General features: G+C 41.3%; 1 protein-coding gene across 1 annotated transcript; it reads right to left on the bottom strand.

Moving 5' to 3' along the window:
* Positions 1-228: 228 nt before the first annotated feature.
* On the bottom strand, positions 229-20,898 carry KLHL6 (kelch like family member 6). The gene is made up of 7 exons (XM_048504986.1): positions 20,606-20,898; positions 14,803-14,968; positions 10,628-11,077; positions 5,750-5,987; positions 4,980-5,182; positions 3,410-3,623; positions 229-1,642 (listed from the first exon to the last, which is right to left on the bottom strand). The coding sequence occupies exons 1-7, from the start codon at positions 20,869-20,871 to the stop codon at positions 1,341-1,343; spliced, it is 1,839 nt and encodes a 612-aa protein (XP_048360943.1). The 5' UTR covers positions 20,872-20,898; the 3' UTR covers positions 229-1,340.
* Between the last annotated feature and the right edge of the window lie 566 nt (positions 20,899-21,464).

Genomic DNA, 21,464 nt, shown 5'->3' with positions numbered 1-21,464 from the left:
TATCCCAGTAGAATTTAATTTAGTGACATTTTTTTCCTTCTGGATAGGAGACAGAACTTGGTGAATTAATTCAAGTTATGTACTACTTCTATCAACGCTAGATGGAAATATTACAACTATCAGCAAGGCAGCAAAATTGAGTTCTGAAAAAAATGTTTACAGAAAGAGACAGTTAAAGGGAAGTAAAACATGATAAATAAAGCATGAACAAAGAAAAAACAGAAGAGCACAGCTGCATCAAAGATCTTTATTAATCACACCCTCTTTTCTTAGCAGTTGGTTGCTTCTTCTGTTTTTGTAGTCATGAACTCTTACAGCAGGAAATGACAGGCATCGTGTAAGGCTGCTTGTCCAGTCTTCTTCTCAGACAAGTGTACAGGCAAGAGCATTATAATAAAGCACCATTAAGAAGGTGGCAATGCATTGGTGGAAGGAGAGCCAATATGCTTGCCACTATAGGGTCACTTTGTACCATATTGTTTGACTGTGGTGCTTGAGAGTGTTGAAGAGAGCAATAATGGATAGCCCCTATGAGGATTTTCTTCAGAACTTTCTATGACCAAAGAGCAGCTCAGGCAAAGTCTTCACCCAGAAATGAGATGTAAACTCGCTCAACAGCTGATTTAACATGTAGTTACCACCCCCTGTTTCCTCTTCTTCCTTCCCATTTCCCCCACTCCATTTCCTTCATCATCATCCTGTTTCCTCCACCTTTGTTTCACTTGTCTCCTGGACTTGTTGATTTTCTCTCTCTTTGCTATTTCTTGCACCCCTATTCCTTTAATTGTGTTTCATCTTTTGTCTCAGGTAATATCATTTGGAGTAATAGATCTTTCCGCAGATGCAAAATGAAAGGGTACTTTAAAAGACACATATTCAAATTGGCCAAACAATTTTGCAACAAAGTGCCATCAAGTTGCAACTGAGCAAGGAGCTTTCAGGGCAAGTGAGAAGCACAGGTGGCTTTCCATTGACTTCATCTTCAGAGCTTTCCTTTGTGATCTGCCTTCCAAGTAATGACCTTGCTTTGTTTCCTAGATCAGGCCACAGCGTGCCCCCTTTCCTCCCTATTTGAAATTCACAGAGCTCAGTTTTAAAGAGCCATTCCATGCCTTTGAACTACTCGCTGAATGATACTGCAGGACAATAAATAGCCTGGTATATCCAGATAAAAATAATTTACAATCTGTGTAGTACAGTAGAAAACCAACTCTACAAGTATTTACCACAAGAAATATCATACCTAGTGATTTTAATCACAATCAGCCTATTCAAAATGTCAGGACAAATGAGGCATTCCATTATCACTTGACATTCTTCTCCCAAATCTTCTTTCCAAGTCAAACTGAGACTGCCCCAGGCACTACCTTGCGGATGTATGTGTAGGACTTCCGGAGGGTTACACTTCCATGATGAGAGACTCCACGGGGGAGTACACATTCCTCAGTTAACTTCTGAATTTCTGCATCCCAACATAGCACCGTGGCAATGACTTCATTCTTCTCATCTCGGCCTCCTGTGATGAATAGCTTGTTGTTGCAAGGGGCAATTCCACAGCTTGCTCGTTCGTGATTTAACTGAGTCACCAGGCACCATATGTCCATGAGTGGGCTATAAGAGTAGATTGCCCTCATTGCCCCACCTGAAATGCAAAGAGAGTTAATTATTCCTCCTAGCTATCTCCTTTAAAAAATGAAAACTCAATCCAATAGAGTATTGTTAGAATTCCTACCCTCTGTGAAAAAAGGATGACATTGTTATTCTGAACAGGACAGCCAAGAGTAAGTTCTAAACACTGTGGCAAAATCTGATGATATAAAACGTTCACAGGATCTCTTGCATACCATTTCAGTTTTCTGCTGTATTGTGAGACCTTTCTGCATGCTAGGAAAGTAGCAATCTTCAAAAAAAGACCTAGCCAGGACATAGAGACAGCAGTAGGCCATTAGGCATCAACTCAATCACATGATCATTTATTTTGTTTTTATTGTCATTCTGACCATAACAATAACACTTGTTGGCATATATTTTACAGTCAGTGCCCCAAATGTGATGGACACTGATCTTAGAATGTGAATGCTGATGCGAGACACATTTTGCAGTGAAAATTGAATGTTGTTGACTGTTTCCTAAATGTGATTGACATTAACAATCTTCTTATGTATGTTTCAAAATACCAAATTGTATATTTTCTGAAAGTCAAAAGTGCCATGCCATCAAGTGGTTAATTAGTATAAATTATGTTAGATTTAGTGGTTCTATTCCCCTAAAACAGCAATCTTGTAGTAGAGGAAAAACTACTCTCCAATGGAAGGTGTTATAAAGAAACAGCAAAGATGAACCAGTTAAGAAAGAGTAAATGTTTGCCTCTTGGTGGTGTCTGGAGGAGAGGCTGTGTTGCTATTAAGATGGCTATTGGAATTGCTGTAACTAGGGTCTCTAAGCCCAAGTTATATATAAACAAACACATTGAATTTCTTCACTAGGCTGAGATCACTGCTTTAAGGGATCTGGAGGATCTTGCTAAATTCCCATGATAAAAAAGCAATTTTTCCTTCAATGAAATGTTGCTCACTGAGAGCATTGCTCTTCTTCACCATCCTTGCGGGGTTGGCTCGGAACCTTGCAACTGGTGCAGCTTGGCCTCAGCTGTGTTGGCCTTGCTCTGCTCTGGGGAGCTGTTGAGGCCAATTCCTGCTGTCCAGGCCTTCCCACCAGCTTCATGCAGCTGCTTCTTGCTTCCATAAGGTGCCTTTGTTCACTGGTAAGTCCAGGGGTGGGACTGCCATTTGCCAGGCGTCCTGCTGTCCGAGGGTGGGCATCCATTAAAGCAAGGGCTGTGCATGTACTGGAAGGCGGCCCCATCTTTGGACACTCACTTAGCGTAAAGGAATATTTTGATCCAGCCCATTTTATTTCATAGTCCTCTTAGGGAAGTAATCTATAGCCACTACCCCTGATTGGCATCACCAGTGGTTTACCACCGGCTATAAGCATAATATTGTGTGCAAAGTGCAATTAGAGCAGTTCATCTCATTTAGGTCTCTAGAAGTGTGTACTTAAAAATAATAACATTTTAAAATAATATCACCAGTAAAATATTGTTACTTCCAAATGGGTATCCATAGGCTAGACCAGTGGTGGCGAACCTTTGGCACTCCAGATGTTATGGACTACAATGCCCATTAGCCCCTGCCAGCATGGCCAATTGGCCATGCTGGCAGGGGCTGATGGGCATTGTAGTCCATAACATCTGGAGTGCCAAAGGTTCGCCACCATGGGGCTAGACAGTCCACAGGTTGAACATACTGCCTCTTGACATTCTACCAGAATCCTTAAAAGGATGTCCCAAGGCAATTCAAATGAACAAAATTCATCTCTGTGATAGAAATACTGACACTGTACCTACCAATAACATAGATGTGGTCATGGAAACTTGTGGCATTGATGCATTTTGCTTCAACAGGCATGGGTGATTTTAAAGTCCAGTTGTTTGTTGTTGGGTCATAACACTGCGTTTGGTCAGTAGCAAGTTTCCCATTGGGTCCTCCACCAATCACATAGAGCTTCTTCTTGTAGCTAGCTGCCCCAAATGAGCTCACGTTGATCATGAGGGGGGCTGCCTACATTATCATTCCAACCAAAGCAAAACAATTCAGAATTACACTCTTAAGATTCATATGGCATGTATATTATATTATTATATTATTCTTTTAAAAAGGACAAATATAGAGAAATGGCGGCAAGCAAGAAAGATAAGATATACAGTGGACATTAAGACTAAAATAACACTAGAGGTTTGCACTTATGGTGTGTCTTACAGAAGGAATACTGACAGATGGAAATGGCAGCAAGAACAGAAAACATAGGTGAACTTTGTCAGCCTGCAACTAGCAATGAAGTCACACAACATGTGAATTATGTTAAATGGGAACAAAAAGAAAAGGGAAAAGAGTCAAAATAGACATCAGGAAGGGGTTTCTTGTGCAAATGGGAGATACCTTTTTGAAAGAGAAAAGGGACAAATCCATTTTGCTCTCAAATTAAAAGTGATTTTATTAGAAAATTAAGTGTCATGCTTGGGTCTAGTTTCTAGCATATACATAACATGTTCTAGATTTCCTTCAGTACTAGTTTCACCTCAATTTTTTCAGCAGTGGAAATTGGCTATCAGAATTATGAGGGAACAGGCACACTGTGTTGTTTTTGTGCTCTTAATTCAGTAGATTACTGCAAAACTGGAAGTCTGGGAAGCAACAGCTTGCAGGGAATACAAAATGGCACAGCGTGATGTTGGCTCTGAACAATGCTTGCTTGGAATCACTACACCATTCAAATCCAACCTGGGCTTCCTGCATCTGTTGTGGGATCAACTTGATAAACTGCACAGATTATGATAGGGTTGCCATGTGCATTATAGGGAAAAGCCACACTCAACAAGCTCAGTGCTAGAACTTTTGCAAGTATATGTCATTAGTATATCATACTGCAGACCACTTGCTGGTCAGAACAAGTAAATCTTCCAAGTGTTAAAAATCAATAACAAAATATCTTTTTGTAGAACTTGAAGCCTACCACTTATAAGCACCTTCGGTACAATCCCATAAAGAGTTACTCCAGAATGCATAGATTGCTCTGTATATTTACCACTGAATGCTCATTACAAAGGATATTATATATTCATAATTTTTGTAATAAATGAACCAAAATAAACATCTAAACATATTTTTTCACATGACACCAAAAGCACTTTTAAGCATCTTTTGTATTCTATGTGTGTATATATAATGATAGCTAAAACCAGACAGATAATGTGCATCATCTCACTAATTTTGCATTTCATATACGTATGATAAATGCAGGAAATGCAAAAGGCACTTTTAATGTCATCTGTGTAAATATCATGCTTATCGCATACAGTGTCCTTATGTTAAACCTTTTCTTGTGTCTCTGTTATTGAAAGTATATCCATGCTTTACCTCTGACCAGCAGTTGTGAAAAGAATCGTATGTTTCTACGCTGTTGATCCTTTGTATACCATCAAAGCCGCCGATCACATATACTTTGCCACCCAGTACAGCCATTTTGTGTCTCCATCTTCCAACATTGAGATATTCAGTCTGTATCCACTTGTTGATGGAAGAATTATACTTCCATACTTCATGCTGTGTTTCTTTCCCACCTACAATTAATGGAATAAACCAAACGGATGCCAACTTTTCAGAATTTTTCTAAGGATTTTTCCAGGTAATAGTGAAATCATCCCTTGGAATATCTCTCCTAGAGCATGTGGATGGGACTAATGACATCTCATTAGAATCCTAACAATTTTGTCATTGATTTTTCATAAATACATTTACTCCTCAGTCCTCACCTCTTTATCACTGCCTAGATAATGGAATAAGTGCAGGCTTATAGGAAACATCGAAGCAAATCAAACTAAGCCACAATGTACATTTTGAAATGTGCTGCAACTATTTCTACTCTGACAGCCAGCATGGTTTACTGGGGAACCAGGTTCAAATCCCCACTCCTTCACATGAAGCCTGCTGGGTGACCATGGGCCAATCATAGCTCTCTCAGAACTCTCTCAGCCCACATGGTTGCGGGCAATGGCAAACCACTTCCAAATGTCTCTTGCCTCGAAAACTCTACAGGGTCACCATAAGTCAGCTGTGACTTGACAACACACACAGTGAGACATTTCTCCTCTCTCACTTATTTCTACAGACATTATCACAATCCTTACCTGATATATAGACTTCATTTTTTAATGTAATACAGGCAAACTCCACCCATTTTTTATTCTCAGTCTCTGTTTCTTGTTCTGTGTTGGGCAGTTTTGCCACTTCCAAACGGCTACGCCTCAAGGGATCAAGGCAAGTAACTTCAGCTACAAACTTTTCATCCTTCGTGCATCCACCTATGATCATAAACACCTCTGACTGGAATTCATGCATCCTGGGCTTTGTTCTTTCTGAAATGATCTACATAAAAGCAAGAATTAAATATACCCTTATCCTTCCAACATCATCAACACAAAAAAGCAAACTTTTCTCTGCCCTATTTGCATATTTTAAGTTTTCTTTTTTTAAGGAATCATGTTTTCAAAGAAATGTACCTTCCCTGCCCCATTATATAATGTTTCTGGGTTCCCAAATAGAGGCCAGTAGAATGAGGAGCAACTCCAACAGGTTCATGCTAGCACTCGCAACTAACTAAACTGCTAATTTGAACATGTGATCTTAAAGAAGGTCTTCAAATTAACACACTAGATTAATATAAGGGAAATCTTGGATGGATAAGTTCTGTCACATCACATTACACCCTCAAGATGAATACACCTGCATGGAAGAATCCAGTGAGAGCTGTTGGGATTAGCTGATTGAAAGGTACAAACTTAGCCACCAGGTATAAAGCAGGAGCCTCCAAGAGGGGCCATTCAGGCTGTGGTTGTTATGCCTTTAGAAAGAGAAAGGATCAGTGCTGGATGTAGCAGAGGTTATAAGAACTGTGTTTACTGAAACACAACAGCCAATTAACTCCTCCTCCAGTTATGGTCACAAGACCTGAGCCTTTCCTTTCTAGAGAGCTTCTGAGAGTTGCCTTTACACAGTCCAAGTATACCATAGCGGTAATCCTGGCTTTTTAACTCTGCCTGGCTTGACATTGTGACCTGCCCTTGCCTTATGGATTCCTGGTTTGACTGCCAATTCTGGCTTGGGAAATTCCTAGAGATTTGGGAACAGTAGCTATGGACGTCAGAGTTTAGGGAGAGGAGAGAACTCAGCAATTGTGCAATATCATAGAGTCTGAAGATACTGTTTTCTCTGGGGAAGCTGACATCTGTAGCCTGGAGGTTGGCAAACCTAATTCCTAACCTAATTTCAATCACACCTAGGCTTAGCCTTGGCCTGTCTCAGCGAATCCTGTTTTCTGGTCTAACTGATTATGGTGTGTCTAAATTTGATTCTTGGAATACCTGAGTCCTAGCTCAACTTTGAATTTTTCTTCTGCCCAACTAGCTGTGTGCCTCAGCACCTGACAAATCTATTATCTCTCTGATTAGCAGTCATTGTTTAAGGTGTCAGGCACAGTTCTTTCCCAGCGCCACTACCTGAGATCCTTTGTAACTGAGTGTGATGAAAATTAGACCTTTGTGTGAAGTATATGCTCTATGACTGAGCACCTCTTGACACCTCTTACATTTTTCAACACATTGGAACACTTCAGAGAGCAAAATGAAAGTGCCACTTCTCATAGAATAATCTGGCAATGATTCCAATCTTTATCTTTGAGTGTAATTACCAAATGAACCTTTATTGAAATAGAAGTATCACTTTGATGCCTCCCTCAATTGTGAAATGTTAACGCTGTTGTCAAACAGCATTGTTTCATGCCATTGATTATAGAAGTGGTTGTTTATTAAAATTTGTTTTATTTATGATAAAACAATTCATTTATGAGGGTTGCTATCCATCACTTTAGTTGTCCCTCATTTTAGGTTGTTTCTGCATGGTCCAAATATCTTGGATTGAGCAAGGGAAATATCCCTATTTGGCCAAGAAATTCACACGGTTCCCAGTCCTAAAGCAGGTTTGTCCTGCGATCTTTCCCTCATCCCAGGATTTCCAAAAATGACTAATTTGGTGATTCTTTTCAAAAATCCTGTGCTGCACCAACTACTGTGCAAACACCAAGGGAGCAGAACCTGCTTATTTTTCCTGCTACAGCTGGTCAGCCCTCAGTGCACAGTCTGATCTTGGCTTTAGGGAGTCTCTGTTCTAACTTCCCTGTCGCTGAAAAGCCCTCCATGGAGCCCAAGGGACTTTCATCACCCTTAAATTCAGGTCAGGGGCTGCAGTGCAACTGGCCTTAAGCCCAGGGTGGAAGTTGACTAAAGTTGGCTCCACCTCAGGAATGTCCCAGGCTGCTGCATCTCATGCCAATGTCCATTCCAGACACTAGCACAGCTCTGCAACAGGCCAGACTTCTGGATCTGCCCAACATGAAGCTCAGGGACTGCCAATGCATTTGCTTCCTGCACTGGCGGAGATGCCCCTCAAGTGGTGGGGAGGGGCAAATGCACCAGCACAGCCCTGCAACGCTCCCTAAGCACATTTGCCCCTCCCCTTGTTGGAGTTTACCACACGAAGTGGCTAACACACTAATTAAAAGGGCAAAAGGCAAATGTTTATTGGGAAGTACATTTAGGGAAGTAAAGAGGGAAGGATAGCATGCTGCTCTCCTACTAGCTAGGAAGAGTCTCTGTTCTAACTTCCAAGACAAAGCAGGATATTAGACCTGAGAGTAACAGTCTAAGGACAGTCAAGAGTTGACACAAAAGGACAGAGGGGTCAACTTCACAGCCCTCTCTAGCTGACCCACTCGTGGGTCTTCTTCTCAGTTCCTTTGCACGTTAGACATTGCTACATCCAACACCCTCAATCTGGATTGGGCTGCCCAGCAGTCTTTGGGAGCTCTCCCAATTGCACAGCTCTTGAATCTGTCTGGCTACCTGGAAACCTCTTTTCAGCTAACAGTTGCCTCTTCCCTGCTGTAACCTGGCCTTCCTTTAGACTGCTCCTCTTTGACTTTGCTGAACAAACACCCAGTAGGTTCTGGGCTGAAATGGACAAGCGATATTGTCAACATAATAGAGTCACAAACTCAGGTCACTGTCAAAGCTAAGTCAAGTATATAGTAGGGATATATTCAAGTGGTGGGATTCAAATAATTTAACAACCGGTTCTGGTGGTGGGAATTCAAATAATTTAACGATTGTTTACAAGCACTATTTTAACAAACGAAGTGGTGCGAACCTGCTGAATCCCACCACTGACATAGTCCCCAACAAACTTCAGAGTCAATTCTTATTTCCTGGTAGCAACAGGAAAAACGCACCTGTAGCTGATCTGCACTGCAATCTGCACCTGTAGCTGATCTGCACTTCCTATACAATGGAAGTCACAGCTTCAGCAAAGGGTGAGGCAACTGACTAAAGCAGGCTACTGAATAGTGATATCCACAGTGAGTGGAATACATTGGAAGTCACTTGAGAGTGCTGTCCCTATAGAGCCTATCCTTATAGCCACTGGTATAATGTGGGGTGCTAGGGGGCTGAATTTCCTGGCAGCACTTCCTTGGGGGTGCATTGCAGGGCCACACCCCTTTGCAACTGTGCCCCAGCCCCAAACTCCTTGTGTAGTTGCGAGCAGGGGTGCAGTTGAATGCCAGTCAGGTAGAGTTTGGGGGCAGAGCCAACAATAGAAAGCTAGAGCTGGTCAGCCCTTATTGCACAGTCTGATCCTGGCTTCAGAGAGGCTGGAAGCCTGCAGTTTAAAGCTGGACCTCAGTAAGCTGAGGCCAGCACCAAACAGACCCCCCCACTCCCCCGATCTTCTTGTGGAGATCGAGGGGTGGGGCGAGCTGATTTGCCCCACTCTCGTACTCCACATGGAGATCAGAGGTGGGCCAAGTCAGGCTGGCCCCACTCCCAAGCTCCATGCGCAGTCCAGTGGGGTTCAGTCGAGGTGGCAGCACACAGGGCTAGCCCTGGGCACCATTTTATAAAGTTATGCCCCTGATTATAAGGAGCAAAAAGGTGGCAATGCAGACATCTTTAGTGTACTAGAGGAGTGGCAAAGCTATCCATCTTTCACACAGTCTGTACATCTAGTATATACGGATCAACCAAAAAGACAGCATAAATAAATGTGGCTTTTCTCTTCTGGTATTTTTTTTCCTCTACACAAACCATTCAAAAGAGATGTGGTTCTCAGCAAGAGAGTTCCAGTTCCTCATCCCCTTAATCCATTTGTGATCTTTAGGACCTCCAAGCCATTATTGTAATTTGCTGCACATGTTTGGAGAGTTCATATATTTAGCTCCATCATTGCCCAGAATAGTTTTTGCTATATAATGAGAGATGATATTCACTGAAGACAAAGATACAAACATACAAGCTTGCTATTTCCAGCAACTTTATAATAAATTGTTAGGAGACTGAACCATGTATAGAAGTTCTACATCCACAATGCACACCTTCACACAGGTTCTTTAACTATAGTTTTTTCCAAAACAATTGTACCAAACCAGAATTGGGTAAGATTTCAATAGATGCTAGCATCGTGTAGATGGATGCTCCTGAAAATCACACTGTTGTAAAGAAGCCAAGGCAGAGCAAACCATCCACGTGGACACAACCAAAGATTACCTGAGATTAATTGAGATCACTCTCAAGACCTGTTTCCATGTTACTGTGAATATACATACATCTTACATGTACATTCGTGCATCTGTTTGCAAGAAGGAACCAACATGCATACTCTTTAAGAATAAGACTGGGGACCAACGCCTGGATTAATGCGGATTGAAATCACACATTCAGTTGTGCATGCATTGAATGTATATAAGAATTACTCGATGCATGCATAAATACTGTACACAAATTCTAAATGTCTTCATTGTAACTTGTGAACAGGGCTTAAGTGTGGACTGTACATATGACCAGAGTTTCTGCCACAAGCAGAAAGAAGGAGCTTTGAAATAAGATATCTGTAGGACCAATAGCTCCAGATAACTCATGTTGCTCAGAAGGTTACCAGTTTGAAGTTTTTTTACTCACCTCATTCCCTGAGAGGTGATACATCCTGGCTTCTTGAAGCAGTGGAAAGACATCAGGGCACTGCCTGATGAGTGGATCTGCTTCTACGGTGTCTACAAAATACCAAGGATCCAGAAGGGGCAAGCGGACACTCTCAAGGATAAAGGGCAGAAAAGGAAGCCTTTCTGGTATTTTGTAACGAACCCAGTTTATAACTGTTTCAAACACTTCTGCTTCTTCAGTGACACAGAGGTCATCACTCTTTAGCACGTGGCACAGGACATCCAAAGGCAACTCTAAGAATTCATCACTGTTCAGTGCTTGGGTGAAATTCTGAATGATGTAGTTCTTGACCTGCTGTTTCAAGTTACCTAGTGAATGAGCATCAGCCAGTCTTAAAATTCCAACACAGTTTTCTGGATGAAGAGCATCATTAAGGAAGTTTGAACAAGCCTCTACCATCCGCAAAAACTACAAACATAAAAGAAAACACATTAAGTTACTATGCAAACAATCCTATGTTATCGAAGGCTTTCACAGCCAGATTCAACTGGCTGTTGTAGGTTTTCCGGGCTGTGTGGCTGTGGTCTGGTAGACCTTGTTCCTAACGTTTTGCCTGCATCTGTAGCTGGCAACTTCAGAGGTGTATCACAAAGAGAAGTCTGTTATACACTGTGTCTAGTGTGGAAAAGTTTAGTGGGGTATATATTGTCCATGTCCCAGGGTGGACAACCAATCAGTAAGTGTTTGTGTGGAACTTGCTATGCAAAGGTGTGGTTGACTGCATTGTAATGCGGGTAGGGTTTTTCAATCCAGGGAGTGATTCACATTTGCATTCCCTGCAGCAACAACAGTCTCAGTGAATGCAAATCCTGTGTCTGGGTGGAGTCCATTGTCCATGAACCCACCATGCCCTTGGCCTTTAATTTTGGTGATTTCAAAAAACAAAGAAAAACAAATTTTTATATACATTCAGTGCATGTGTAACCTCAGCTTGTGGGTTCTGTGGGGCAGTACTTGGAATGAGTTGCCACAACAATTTTTAAACAACAAAATGGTTTACTTTTCTTTACAATTTACACTTTTAAAACATCAACATTTAACGTTACAATTCAAGGTCCTGTTCAGGTTGCATTTCAAGTCCTTCTATTTACAGTCTACTGATATTGCCAAGTCCAAATTCTTCTTGCAAGTTGGCTGCCTCCTGAAGACTCCAAGGGCTTGATGAACAGGTTGCAACATGATGAAGGTTTCCAGGAGAACTCTCACCATTACAACCACACAAGAAAACCCTGAAACAATAAACTCCAACATTTACAACACAGCAAAACAACAACTACCTTCCCAGTAGTTCCCAACAATATTGAAATTACCTTAACAAGGTGTTAAGGGCTTATAGAAATCAAGGTCCGAGTCTGGTAGCCTTGCTTCTTCTGCAAAGAGCTCTTTTCAGCCTCTCTGCTGCTCCAGTCTCCACCCCCCCTTACTGGAGTCAACCCATTCTGGAGCCAACCCATTCTGGGCATGGGGTTACATTCTCCCCACTAAAATTCTGTCAGTCCGACCAGTAATTGCAATGCAACTTTGAAATCATTAAACAATGATTTCCCCAGAGATTCCTATTGCTTGGAGGAACCACATTTTGGTGCATCTGAATGCAGAACATTGTCTTTCCCTTAAGCTTAGCTGCACTGGCCGTTTGCGAAAACTCTTTACAGCAATTGTTGCAATTCAGCCAAGCAGTTTGCAGAAGGGATAGGGGATTACAACTGGAATCCCTTCCTTCATGCAACTTCAAACAGTGTTTTCAAATTAACACAGCAACATCTCTTGAACTTACATCACATAACAAAACAATTGTATGGGGATCAAACCCCCAACTTGCTGCACACTTCCATTGCAAGCAATTTATATTTGCAATCTCACTTCCAAGCCCCACTGGTTAAGTATTTGTAACCCTCAAAACTTTGTGGGTTCTGTGGGGCAGTACTTGGAATGAGTTGCAACAACAATTAAACAACAAAATGGTTTACTTTTCTTTACAATTTACACTTTTAAAACATCAACATTTAACGTTACAATTCAAGGTCCTGTTCAGGTTGCATTTCAAGTCCTTCTATTTACAGTCTACTGATATTGCCAAGTCCAAATTCTTCTTGCAAGTTGGCTGCCTCCTGAAGACTCAAGGGGCTTGATGAACAGGTTGCAACATGATGAAGGTTTCCAGGAGAACTCTCACCCATTACAACCACACAAGCAACCCTGAAACAATAAACTCCAACATTTACAACACAGCAAAACAACAACTACCTTCCCAGTAGTTCCCAACAATATTGAAATTACCTTAACAAGGTGTTAAGGGCTTATAGAAATCAAGGTCCGAGTCTGGTAGCCTTGCTTCTTCTGCAAAAGAGCTCTTTCAGCCTCTCTGCTGCTCCGAGTCTCCACCCCCTTACTGGGTCAACCCATTCTGGGCCAACCCATTCTGGGCATGGGGGTTACACATGTACAGCTGAATGTGTGAATTTAAATCCTGCATTAATCCAGGCATTGGTCCCCAGTCTTATGCTTAAAGAGTATGTGTGTTGGTTCCTTCTTGCAAACAGATGCACGAATGTACATGCAAGATGTATGTACATTCACAGTAACAAGGAAACAGGTCTTAAGAATGATCTCAATTAAAAAACAAAGATCTGTTAACCTGGACTATCCAGGTTAACAGATCTTACATGGCAAGGGGGAGCCAGCTAACAAACCTTCAGAGTATGAAAGGGAGCAATTGTGAAGTCAAAGGGGCATACAGGAGAACGGAGAACAGAAGCAGAAGTAACCAAGTGGGACTGACAACACAAGGCCTGTTTTGCACCTGCAGAGAAAGTGTGTACACCATCATGCCAAGGTCTATGTGTAGATTTTATTTTACACGTCCCTGGAAACAACAGTTTTCAGTTCTTTGTAGTAATGTCAGATATCTAACCTTGCACCTGAACTGGTCCTTTCGCAAGCAGTGTGGAGCTCAGAGGCGGAGATGCAATGGGGACATCTGGGGCAGTTTGCCCCGGGCACCACCATTGCAGTCATGTGGCGGGGGCGGGGGAGGGTGGGGCAGGAGGGGGCACGGGGCAGTTCATGTCCCGGGCACAGTTTCATCTCCCTTCATCACTGATGAAGCTCTAGGTGTCACACTTCCTTCTGTTGGTTCTCTTTGGCAGAGAGAATACTAGGGTCCTTTATGATCATCTATCAGTTTGGCTAACATGCTGTCCACCAGTTGTGATCAGAGAACTGATCATCTGCAGGCCTGTTGGATGCATCAGTCACCACCTCCTACCACTGCCTCTAGTTTTTAAAAGACACATGGTTAAAAGAAAAATTGTTTGAACTTTTTTTAAAGTTGAGAGTTACTACTTAAACATCTCTGTCTGCCCTAGGTACTTGTTCATGAACTCAACTAATCCTGCAACCAGCTCTCCTGATAACTTCATGAATATATGTACAGGTGCAAAAGCATATCCAGTGCTGGCCATTTCAAGGATGCAACCAACTGCATAAACGCTAAAGAGAGATGAGCAGAAGTGATTCTGTGCTTTATAAATAGGTCTCGTTAATCACATTGACCAGGACCCTGTGTCTTTGTGGTCAATGAGATAGTTCAGTTTGCAGACCACAAGTTACAACTTATTTTTTTATTTATTGGTCATGGTATGAAAAGAGAGAAGTGAAAAACTAGAAATGCCATTTTTAAAATTTATGTAGATTTAAGTATACAGCAAAATTATCTGCTCAAAACCGTGTCCTGTTGACACATTTCAGTGCTTACCAAAACTGAAACATTACAGACTTGGTCTATAAACCACATTTCCTGTTTTTAATGGGCAAGTGTTTAGAGAAACAAAGCTCACCCATCAGTAGTCAATGTGTGTGAGTGTGTGTGTATAGCATATGCATTAGTGACACTGTTCATAAGACTTTCTCCTTTCTGTCCTATTCTGTAAAGACTCTGAAATAACTGCCATGCAGCTATGCCACGTGACAAGTTGGAAGGAAATCTTACAAACCTGTCCAAACCAGTTTTTGTTCTGATTTTTAAATTTATAATATTATAATATTAAAGCAGTATCACTAAACAATACTGAGGTAAATTCAAGACTGATAGTATCTGTATTTTTAATGTGCTAGAAGTAGTCTTCACTAACCTGGAAAAGACTGGCAGCTTCCAAGACTTTCTGCACATTTTCCTTTGTGATCAGCACTTTGCTTGTATAGGTGTAATCCAAGAGAATCTGCATTGTCTCCGCATCGACTCCCTTAATTACTATGTTCTTCTCATACTTTTCTTTTAGATCAATGCAAAACATTGCCCTGTGGAGGGAAGGGGAAAGTTTGTTACAGTAAATCAAGAAAGACCAGTCATTTTGTAATAGACACTAAAACAGAATCGTTATGTCTAATAGACTTGAAGCATATCATACAGCCTTTACAATAACGCTGTAAGGTAAACCCTGAGCTACTGATTTAAAAGCAATACTAAATAGTTAAGGAGCAATTTTACTTCACAACTGAGAAATATTAAAGCTTCATTCATCTATTTTTGGTTTTAACTATATAAACTGTGATTTTCAAGAAGCTCGTACCATATATATAAAGTTGTAAGAATCTCATTAACTTTTCTATGGAATTGCCAAGTTTTGTGTGATAGACAAGTGGCAGAAAAGTTCAAATGATTTAGTAGAAGCTGTAGTGAACACACATTCTCTTCTGTATCATCTTAACTACACATTTATTTGAATGAAGGTGAAAAGCACCTGCTTGTCAGGAAAACACTAACGATAAATATCACTATACCAGTGTAAGATTTATTTTCTTTTAGGGGATCCATTAGTAGGATGCCATCGATATACTTGATGTTAGAACGCTGCATTTTAATGGGGTTGGTTTTAATATATAGAGAGCCGTTATTTGATGATTACTGATTTTATTGTGCTCTATCTATTTGTTTGTTCACCGCCCTGAGCCCTTCGGGGGAGGGCAGTTAATAATAATAATAATAATAATAATAATAATAATAATAATAATAATAATAATAATAATAATAATAATAATAATAATAATATATTAATCCCCTCAATATTTCTGTCATGTCACCTATAAAAGGAGGTACCAAAATGAAACTTCTTAAACTGGTAAAAACATATTGAGATAACATTCAAAGACACCATAACCTCATGATAAAAGATGTATTGTACCAAGAGACCAGTAATGCCAGTGAGTGATAGCAGTCTGTGCACTGATTCCTTTTGCTTTCTTGTCGCATAATTGTAATAATTGACAACGTATTGTCGAAGGCTTTCACGGCCAGATTCAACTGGTTCTGGTGGGTTTTCCGAGTTGTGTGGCTGTGGTCTGGTGGACCACAGCCCACGGCCCCACGGCCCGGAAAACCCACCAGAACCAGTAATAATTGACACTTTAGTCAATTATGGTTTTGACATTTTGAAAATCTGATCCAGTTTTACTTTAAATATAAACTTTCTTTTGTCATTTTTTCATGTGTGCTAATCAGAAAAAAATGCAGGGGCAGTTTCAAATTAACATGGTGTCAAATTATGTTTGTGATCAAATCCCTCCCAAAATGTTTTCTTTTATTCTACACCTATTAAGTAGGTTTATAACTTGCAATCAGGATAGATTCCTTCATCAAAAGATTAATTAGATGCAAAAAGTTGTTGGCCATCTCAGGAGCTGTAGAGTTTCCTGTAAAGTTTGGCAATAGTCTTTCTCTAGTATGTCTTTTCATTTGGCAAGCAGTGGTCCTTTAAGATATCCTTGGTTTTTGCATTTTTGAGGAGTTCCTGTGGAGACATTTGCTCTGCAGTGTTTTCTAAAGGAGCAAACTTGTCGGAAAGTTCAGTACCACTAAGAATCTCCACATCAGGCTATGGATCATTTTAAAAACCATCAATTTTTGTCTGCTTGGCTTTTCTTTTCTTTTTTGACAATAAGGGGATGTGGAGGGAGAGCGGTAACATTCTTTTGCTTGCTTGCTTCCTTGTACCCACTTAAAAACAATTGTAAAAGAAGCAAAAGGTAAGCCAAATAAACTCCAGAACGCAGTAATTAAAATTAAGAACAGTAGAGCAAAAGTTAAAACAGGTCGGCTGCTGAGACGGTAGATAAATCACCACAAAGGCAGCTGTGTGATTATCTAGCAAAGAATGCAGTTTTAAAACTCCTCAGCCAGCTAATGAGTCCCAAGTGTCAGTCCACCATAACAGCAGGCAAAAGCTGTCACTCTAGGGCCGTTTCCGCACGGGCAATTAATGGTGGCCTGGAGACGGCAAAAACGCCGTCTCCAGGCCGCCATTCACACAGGCCGCCGCGAAGCCGGCATTTCCCCAGAGCGCTTCGAAGCGTTCTTGTTGGGGAAACGCCGCCGTGAAGCCGCTGCCGAGCGAACGGCAGTAGCTTCACGACGCCTCCCCCACCCGGCACTTACCTTGTCCCTGGGCCTCCGGCGCGTCACCAAGGCCTGGGGACACGCCCCCCTGCCCTGCGCCGCTGGAGCAGGCGCGCAGGGCCAGGGGGCATGTCCCCAGGCCTCGGCGATGCGCCGGAGGCCCGGGGACATGCCGGGTTGGCCGGGCGCCGGCGCTCCATGGCGCCGGCTGCCCGGCTGTTTCCAGGACCTTCCGTGCGGACGGTCCCAGCGTCATCGGGTCGGCGCGCAATGCGCCGACCTAGCCGTTTCCGGCCTAGAATACATTATCAGAAGGTGAGTAGGTATGAATAAAAAAGTAAATTAGCCAAGGCTGACCCTCTGAAAGCTTAAAAAAAATACTAAAGATAAAAATGAAAGGAGCCCAAGGTTAGTGCAACTCACCGCTGAGCGCCATCTTGAAGCCTCTTCGTAGGCATTATCTAATAAACTTTGCAATAAACTTGAATTACAAGATTTGAAAACAATGCAATAAAAATGGAATAAAAGATGGCATAAGAAATGCAAAAAAAAACTGGATTACAGAAACCAGAAAACAGTGCAATAAAAACAATAAATGCATACCAGTTAACAGTGCCATAAACTATGGCACTTTTTTCTTTATTAAAGCATCCTCCTGAGCCTCCTTAAGCCTATAGCCTTAAAATGCCTTTCTGAACAATTCTGATTTACACATTCTGCATAATATTATGGTATGGGAACTTTCCTGACCTCTTCAGACAGGCCATTCCCAAAAGTGGGACCATAACAGAGAATGGTTGGATACAGGCAGTGACTGATCCTACCCATTTGCAGAATGAGGAATGCTCAGTAGATTTTGCTCAGACCAGCAGCTATCATAGTGGAGTTTATCAAGACAACTGGTCTTTTAGATATTTGGGTCTTAGGCCATGAAGTGGTTTGTAGATGATAGACAATATCTTGAATAGAACCTGGGAATTAATCAGTACAGCAAGTTCAGAACAGATGTAACATTCCCCTAGGCAGATTCCGCATGGGCCAAAAACAGCGGTGTGAAAATGGTGTAAAATGGTTTAAAACAGTATAAAAAAAGTTTAAACCATTTTCACACCGTTTTCACACCGCTGTTTTTGGCCCATGCAGAATCCGCCTTAGTCTCCTATATTAATTGAGGTGAAGTATTCTGTACCAGCTGGGGGGTTTGCATTACAAAAGTCTATTCTCAGGTTGAGTGAACCGGTGTGGCTTGATCCGCCTGGTCAAGGGAGGGAACTATCTTCTGAGCTAAATGAAAATGGTAGAAAGCATTTATTTTGCTGATAAATTCACTTCAACAACAATAAAGCGGCATCCAGTATGACTCCTAGACTCTTGACTTGAATCAGCAAGGGTCAGCTGAACACTATGTGGGAAATTCAGTGCCCCTCAAGACCTTTGCCTTCCTGAGGATCATCACCTTTTCAGGATTCAGTTTCAGCGTGTTCAGTGGTTAAATGGTCAAAAATGTTCATCTTTAACCATTTAACTACAGCAGCCAGACACTAGCTCAGCACTGGGTGATTTGGACAAAGAAATATAAAGCAGGGTGTCATCAGCATATCAGTGACACCCAGCTCCAAATGCACAAATGATTTCTCCTATGACCTTTACATAGAAACAGCATGGGGGGAATCAGACTGGGCCTTGTGGAACCCCACACTGATGAAAACTACTGTGCAACAACAGCTCTCTGAGTCTGATCCCTATGGAAAGATTTATACCACGCTAAACTAAATAATTTGATAGCTACTTCTATGTTCAAACATCTCAATAAGATGCCACTGTACACCCTATCAAAGGAAGCAGATAAATCAAATAAAAGCTACAAGGAGGTACAGCCCTAGTCTACATTCCAACAGAAATCAGCTAAAGCTACCAGCACTACCTCCATCCCCAATCTGAATCCAAACCAAATGTGGTCTACAACTGATGAGTCATCCCAAAAGACCTGTTCTGCAACCACTTTTTCAATCTCTTAGCCCTAAAGTTGCCAGTTCTGAGCTGGGAAATACCTATAGAGATTTTGGGAGTGGAGACTGACAAAGCTAGGGATTGGGGATGGGAAGGATTTCACCTTCCAAAGTGGCTATTTTCTCCAGGTGAACTGATCTCTGTAACCTGGACATCTCCAGCCACCACCGGGAGGTTGACAACTCAACATTGCCCCAGAAGAATATATGACCAACAGTAATTAGCCACAACATTCTTCCCTTGACAGTTTTTAGTGGACAGGTAACCTCCTCTTTTAATGACTGAGGATAGATGCCCTGAGTGACTGATTAATTTATAATGAGAATCAGGGGCTCACTGATGTGATCCTTACAACATTTCAGTAATCAGGATTGGCTGGGATCCAGAATGGTGCTGGTATTCACAGATCACAAAATCCTGTGAACATCCTCCACTGTAACTAAATTGAAATGATCCATAAATGGGCTGGTCACTTCTACAGATTGAGCTGTATTACAACTGGCATCCAAATTCAAACATATTTGAGGGATATTATTTGCACACAAAAAAGACTTTACAAAAGTGTTGCAATTAATCATCAGGTCCTGAGAATGTAAGGACTCAGAACCTTAAACAACTGAATGTGTCATGAATTAGCTGCTGTGATGGTAGTGGAGAACTAAGTTTTCTTTCTGTCATCATTGTGGCTTCTGTGCTTCATATGTCTTCCAATGAGCTTTATAGCACATTCTGTCAGATTCACTCAAATTTTTGCCTCTCTAGATGTCTCTGTTCCTTCAAAGGATCCAGGTCCACGATAAACTGTGGGGCTGGAGTCTGCCTTGAGGGTAGGAGAGGGTAATATCTTCAATAGTTTTCAGGAGCTTTGGTTCCTGATTTGCATGCCATGTTCCTCAATCTGAGATCTGGGATCCTAAATTAAATCATCCCTTGAGGGCTCAGTCCAAGGTTTATCCTTTTTGTGTTATATTGTCAGAATTTTAATTGACAGAGATCGACTAGGAATTTCCTTCATTTTCCAGTACAGTAAGTGATAATAGAACATTTATCTTACTCCATACATGTGCAATTCATTTTTCTAGTTAGAAAAACATGCAGTTTCGAAGGTGTCCATTTGGGTATAAATGTACAGTATATATTTCCTTTTCTCAAATAATTAAAATAAATTAGAATGGTAACATATAAGATCTTAAACACAACTCTTTCCCATCCTTGAAGATTTACACAGCGCGTTGTCGCCTATATTTAAGCAATTTAAATGTTAAACATCCAGTTTCCACAAATGAAACCGAAGTAAAGAGAGGTTACCTGGTTTCAGAATTAATACCTCATAACTTTGAAAAGTAGACGTTGCAAGACCTAAAGTTTAGCTACAAACTTCTCTTCTTATACCACCAGTCAATGGACCTTGAAAAATTATATAAGGAGATAGAAATCAATGTGAAAAGTTTGCATTCCCATCTGAGCCACCTAATTTTCAGAGTATGCCTTTGAAATTCCAGGTGAAATAATACATTTTAAAGACCCCTTACCTGAAATAATTGCTTGCTGCTGCAAGGACCACACGGTGACATGAGAATTTCACCTTGCCCACACACAGGGTAACATCCGTGAGAGAGTTTTCCAGGCGAAGGTTCTCCAACCCACTTTGCAGCAACATGGATAAGCCTGTGTCATCAAATTTAACCCTTTCAGTGTTGGAGAATTCCACAAGCTCCTCCATGTTTCTGGAACACTCATTTTCCAAAGGCTCAGGAGGCTCGTCCTCCTCCACATTCTTCTTTACTATGTCTCCCATGGTATGATCAGCAGCACGTCATGCTATTAACACTTCAATCTAAGATGGTTTCTGAGCTTCAGACAAGTCACTCTGCAGGGGTAAGGAGGATTTCCTGTTTGGGTCTTTCCACTTATCTACATCTGTCACACACATATAACAGGAAGCCTTGCACTTTCTCATCCTGTTATCATAGACCGTTAGGTTGTAGCTTTCTTTAAAATTATAACACAGTGTGTCTACAGAAGATGACCATTGATAATACAACTGTTAATACCAAAGGTCTCTGAAACTGCTCTAAAGTTTTGTTTCTGCAATGTGACATCAGGTTTATCCAGCTATACTGTAGGCACCACATAAAGGCACTATTAGCATTCATACCTGTTTGTGAGGAACACGGAGAGTGAAAATAAACAATCTTTGTGTTTATAAATGTCTGCTTACAATATAATTGGTAATTGCCTTAGTTCTTCTGAAAAGCATTTTTGTTAATGAATTCTTCAGAGGTGTATCAAAGAGGGAAGTTTGCCCCTCCCATTCGCTCCTCCCAGCATTTACCCCACTAAAACATTCCCTTCTCATTGGACACAGAGTGTAACAGACTTCCCTCTGTG

The sequence above is a fragment of the Sphaerodactylus townsendi genome, linkage group LG08 (genome assembly GCF_021028975.2).
Source record: "Sphaerodactylus townsendi isolate TG3544 linkage group LG08, MPM_Stown_v2.3, whole genome shotgun sequence".
Classification (NCBI taxonomy): domain Eukaryota; kingdom Metazoa; phylum Chordata; class Lepidosauria; order Squamata; family Sphaerodactylidae; genus Sphaerodactylus; species Sphaerodactylus townsendi.
This window is presented reverse-complemented; position numbering and strand designations above follow the sequence as displayed.